At 35.0% G+C, this 6,000-nt stretch overlaps 1 protein-coding gene across 1 annotated transcript in view; it reads right to left on the bottom strand.

Annotated features, from left to right (window-relative positions):
- Positions 1-297: 297 nt before the first annotated feature.
- Positions 298-6,000, bottom strand: part of IGF1 (insulin-like growth factor 1 (somatomedin C)) — a 47,549-nt gene continuing 41,846 nt past the window's right edge. Inside the window, exon 4 of the mRNA XM_009708171.1 lies at positions 298-719. Coding sequence (XP_009706473.1) covers positions 660-719 — 60 coding nt within the window. The 3' untranslated portion in view covers positions 298-659. The remainder of the gene's footprint in view (positions 720-6,000) is intronic.

The following is a 6,000-nucleotide window of genomic DNA, read 5'->3' as shown; positions in this document are numbered from 1 at the left end:
ACAAATTGCAATAAACTGCATCTTTGCAAGAGCAGGAAAAATAAAACTGTCTTGAAACAAATGCATCTATAACCCATATTCTGTCAAAATGCCACAGATGGAATTAATGGATGTTTAAAACTGTATATGTTACCTTACTGCTGCTGTTACTGGGAATGTCAAACTGTGCAAATATGAAGGGGTAGACAAACAATGTTATCAGACATTGTAAAACAAACAGCCTGTTGCTTGTATAGAAGTGCAAATAAAAAAACCCACCACTTAGACAAGGCTGATGAATGACTCCAGCAGCCAGTGTTCATAGGTTAATTTAGTGCAATTGGATCCATCAAAGGCCCATCAATTTGTAGGCTTTTGAAGGGCACAGGACTTTAAGAGATTTTGTGCAGGACATTTAAAACAGGTTAACAAACAGTAATATATCAACCACAGAATTTTTTAGCTCTGGGCTGGTTAAAATGTTCTGTTCTCTAAAGACTTAATATTGGAATGTTTAGTTGCATTGTTCACTGGGAGAATGCCCACTGGTTGAGATTGCATCAAGCTTATTAAACCATAGGGTTTTTTTTAAGTCTTCCAATGTTTAACAAATAATTTATTTACAGCAAAGTATCCTGCAGATGGCACATTCATTCTTCATTCTTGTGGATGGCATGTTCTTACATTCTGTAGTTTCTGTTTCCTGTGTTCCCTCTACTTGTATTCTTCAAATGCACTTCCTAAAGGTGTAGAGAAAAATAATTATTCCAGATAGGTTTTAATACACTGTATGACCACAAAATTTATATTAGTGGGAAAACAATTATCGTGAATGCTGGAATTGTTAGCCCACTTCTACCATTTCACAGGGAACTTAACTATTCAAAACTTCTGTATACTAAATTCTCTGTTCTCTTAGGCATAAACACTTTGATTGCTGTCATTGTTGGTCTTGGCAGAGGAAACAGCTGCATGTTGGAACTTGGATGGGCTTAGAAATACGGTAGGTACCAAAGATTTTCTTTCTTTCAGAACAAGGACGTTTGCAAAAGCAGGATGTATAGGGGCCAGGGAACTTTAGACTTGTAACTGCAGGTTTTATGGAACCTGCTGGGCTTTGGTATCCAGTGGTCAGAGTTTCCAAATTGCCGAATGGGACACTGTTACCTAGATTTTGCATAAATGGCATATTAGATGTGTAAGGTTTTTCTTGGATAAGGCCGTTAGGAGGATAAAAAGTGTGGGTTCACTGCAGGAGATGCAGCCAAATAATTTGTATTTTCAAAAAGAGACAGGGTGATGTACCAGGCAAATCGAGAGGGCTTTGGGATGAGTAACACACTCAGTTCACCGTCATTCCATGCACGGGCCAGCTTCCAGCAGCAGTGATGGGTGTGGCATACAGCTTTCAGTTTGATTTCCTTATTTGTCATGCTGGTAAATATTAGCTGGGCCCAAATCTTTGCACATTCTGTACTAGACTAGAGGCAGAATCGTTAAGTGACTCTCCATATTTATAATCCTCATCGGAAGTAAAATTCTTAGTTAACTGAATCATGTCTGTAGTCCTAAGAAAAGCCAAAAATAAAAAATCTCCCTGAGAAAGGTGAGATGTGTATGCAGCATTATCTGCTATTTAAGCCCTAAAAAAAGGGACGTGTAATCTCTAGAATGTAAAAAGTAAAGAATTTTTTGCCTGCTTTTCTGGTGGACAGAAAGAAAATGGAAGCTGTTTTGGTGCATCACAGCAGATTTGTAGATCTTTTAAAATTATTTCCTATACAAAGTATTATTCTATATATAATTTTCCATTTGCCTCCAGTGTCTATTAAATATAAAATAAATCAGAAACTGGCAAAAGATCACAAAACTTGAGCTCACTCACAGCTTATTAATTTTCACTGGGTTCGGATTGGGTTCTGATAGATATGAGTTGAATTATTATTTTCAGAATAGAAAAAAATCCTAAGCAGTACTAGTGATTGTTGAATTAATTATGCCACCAATTACTAAGAATGTTGAGCCAAACTAAGATTTAGCATCACTGACAAGCCAAAAGTTGTTAATAGCGAAGTATTCATAAAGAAGCAATGTCTTTGTTAGGCCATTCTAGATGTTCTTAGTCCAAAATGCAATACTAAATGAGGAAGAAAAGATTAATCATCTAGTCACTATTCCTGTGATCAGTTCAGTAGGATACTGGCTTGTCTTCATCAAATTTTGCTGATACCGCTATAGAATAACTTCCTTAGCATGGATCAAATACAGAAACAACAGTATCAACAGAATTCTGCTTATCCATAAATTAAAATATTTTTGCTGTTTTGTTGTCTGTTTATCTCCCTGCTTTTCCAAAACTACCCTTTCTGTCTTTAGTTTTCCGTAAGTTGTGCCTTATTTTTCACCCTGAGGTTCTCATTCTGGATTAACCCTTCAATTTTCACTGATTTCCATGAAAATCATCATTGTAGCACTTCACAGGAGTCTACCACTGTTAAGGATCCTGCCTTATGCAACAAATGCTTATATTGGTAACAATGAACTAAGAAAACAGGAATTCCTTGACTTATCTGCCCTATTGTTTTCCTCATGGCAGCAAAGCAGAATAACCTTATCAACACTGCCCCTAGGCTCTCCTCTTTGAAGAGAGTTTACCAGTACATAGGAAAAGTTATATGCTACATTTTATTTGCAAAATGTCACGCATTCTTAAAGGCTGCACACTCGAGATCTATAAAATGGACAGTGAGAACCTTGTTATGAAATAGCAGCTCTTTTGCATTGCAGTGGCTTTCAAAGTATACTTAAAATTAACTATATGTTTCCCAAGTGAAAATATAAATCCTCTTCACTACCATTGCTGTTTGACTTTAAAATGGCTTTATCATCCAAACAAAACGAACGCTAAGATGCAGCAGGGTTTCAGTTACAGCTTTTAATACTGACATGCAGACGGAAAAAAGAACTATCACGATGCACAAGCTAGCTTTGAAATTGAGGGAAGATAGCAGCTTACTGTCAGAACAGTTTCTCCTCTGGAATCAGCGTTTTGATGAATAACTGCAAAGAAGTGGCACTGGTGGTGGTAGCAGTAACATGCATACCGGAAAATGCTTTGACCCACATAACACATTTTTTCAATTATGCAATGTTAAGACCATTTAAAAAAAAAAAAAGTGTGAATGCCTGAACAAGTTCTCAGACCTGCATTTGCACTAGTATAGAAAAGCTTGCCTTATTCCTCAAGTCTTTAAAAAAAAAGGTAATTAGAAATAAAATTGTTATCTGTGATGCTTGTTTCATTATCAGATCCTCTGAGCTGATATTCAGACACAGATAAAGACAATAGGCATTTTAAGATGACAGATGCAAAATATCAACTTTGCATAAGTTAGTTCATGAACAGAGACACCCAGACTTCTAACCTATCACCCTAAGCATGGATCTTTGGAGACAAGGCAGCATTAACATGAGAATAACAACTAACTCAATGATAGTAAAGGTCATCTAACTGTGATGGAATGGTATTGAGGAGCATACAGCAGCATTCTCATCCTATTAGGGTGGACATTCATATCTCATATTAATATTACAAGATCTCTTGCTTTATTGGTAATAAATAGAAAGTCTAAAGTTTTTAGTAACAGGCATCATATCTTAGCTATGAACTCTCTGGGGTCTCTTTGAAAGTTTTTGGGTTCTGTGAGTAGTGTGATCTGTGACATAATAAAAAGACTGGAAAGTAAGCGATCGGAGAAGATTACTTTCTCAAGTGAATAAGCCAGGTTCTTCTATCTGTTAGACCTAAAGATTCCCTCATTGGCTTGGTAATGTGGCATGGCTGTAATGGAAACTAGGATTATATGCCATTGTGCATATTTTGGCCTGTAAAAATATCTGTGAGTTTATACTGAGCCAATTACAAAAGAATCTGACAATCTTAGAAAGATTAATGAGAAATAATGCAATACTTTTTATGTTTTCCTGCTGCTATTTTCTTAAACTAAAAATATGAACATCTGTCCCCTCTCTCTCTTAGTCCCATTTAGTATCTATTTAAATTTTCAAGATTAGATAAAATCAAAAAAGGATTTTTGAGAGACTCTGCCTCCAATTGATGCTTTATTGTTGTGTATATTTATGTGCATTTTCCACATATGAGACCTAAAGAAGAATAAGGACTAAAATCTAAGGAAGGGCAAAATTATATCAAAATGTACACCTTTTTGGTCCTTTTGCTCAGAGTGCAAGGGGATGGCATGGCACTCTTTTTCTGCTTTCCCTCTTCTTTATTTATAAGATTTTGAAATCAACCTTACCAATGTTCACATTCGTGTAACAATTTTCAAGGTACCTTGTAGCCTTAAATTGATAAAAACTTTGTGACACTGGTTCTGTGACACTACTACATTCACAAAGGACACAGTCTTCCCTCACATACACAATTGCTGTGGAAATAGTTCAATTATTTCCTTTGCCTGAACAGAGAACAGTTGATTTTCAAAGTTCTATTCACTGGTTTTCCAAATTGCTGTTAAAACTTAATTCACTTAAGGGTAAATAGCCTAAACTTTTATCAGCATTTCTCAGAAGAGAAAGAAACAAATGAAAGAAAAGATAGAACATGTAACTGAAGACAGAACTGTAATTCTCCTTCCTGCTCCTCTTTTGCAGTTTAAACATAAACTCAGTGTAAAAATAGTTGAAGCCATTACTTTGCCTTCCAGCACAAATACTGAAAGTTTCTCCCTGTTCCTTACTCCTACCTTACTAGCTGATGTATTTGCTCATTAAATGAGATTTTAGTCTGAAAACAGTGTCAACAATTATTCTAATAGTCTTAGGTTAAAATAAAATCTTGATCTGTAATGTGCCTTGGTTTCACGTCTGTTTGTCAAAAGTTCGGAGACATCTTTCCTGGATTTAGAAATGCTGACATATGATTAAGTTGTGTCCTTTTTAATAATCTCTGTTCGTATACATAACTAACTGCAATTGAGGTAGAATTTTATAATGGATTTGTATTATGCAATTGATAACTTTCTATTTTGTATTGGTTCTGGCAAGATGAATACCTAAGCATCTCTAATTTTTTAACAGTAAGAATTCTGTTGAAAGCTTTCAACAGAGTATTCAAATAGCAAGTGAATAAACAAAACAGTCTTTGGATGAGCATAATTGATGAGTGATCAGTAAATGAGTGAACAACAGATCCTGCAGGTTGGTTGGATTTCTTTCTTAATTTCTTTTTTTGTGAATCTGTCAAGTATGCTGTGGATGTAATACCCCTAAGTATATGATAAAAATGTGTTTATTTTTTACTTTTCAATATACTTCTGTATTTATTTGTAAGTAAAGGTCTTAGAACAGGAGAAATAATGGTCTATAGGGAAAGAAATATTATGTTTGTTAGCTACAAACAAAACTCTACACATACAGTCTCTGTAATTGGATTAAAACTAGTTCTTGATGTTGACCTTATAGCAGCAAATAGGCATTTTCGGGATTCCCAGCACACATTAAACATTCAGTGCCTGGCCCTCATCATTCAGATTTGTGCATGCAGTGTAGCAAAACTTGTTTGTAATGTAATGACTAAAGATCAACATTAATATAAAGTATAAACAGAAAAACAGCCCTCCTCCATTGAACTAAGTTATTCTACCAGATTGTGCACTGAAGGAATGATCTACTCAAGGAATTGGGAAAGCAGACCACTCACAAAAATACTTAAACCAAAACCCAAATCCTGGATTTGTTGACTAAAAAGGTTATGAGGAGATGCCAAATAAAAACTACATTAGAAGTATGAAAGGCATAAGAAACTGATTACATATGAAATCTGAGAGTAACTGTGCAACATCTTATATATTCCACTTAATCCTGCCTTAAATCTTATATCTAAATAAGAAAATATTGAAGAGGTCATATATATTATCTTACATATATATTCAATTTACATGTATATGTCTCATATATAACATGTAATACTAAGGGAGAAAAATACTAGAGCAAAAAAAA

This window comes from Cariama cristata, unplaced genomic scaffold (genome assembly GCF_000690535.1).
Source record: "Cariama cristata isolate BGI_N322 unplaced genomic scaffold, ASM69053v1 scaffold769, whole genome shotgun sequence".
Taxonomy (NCBI): Eukaryota; Metazoa; Chordata; class Aves; order Cariamiformes; family Cariamidae; genus Cariama; species Cariama cristata.
Note: the sequence above shows the minus strand (reverse complement) of the source record. Positions and strands in the feature narration are given on the sequence as shown.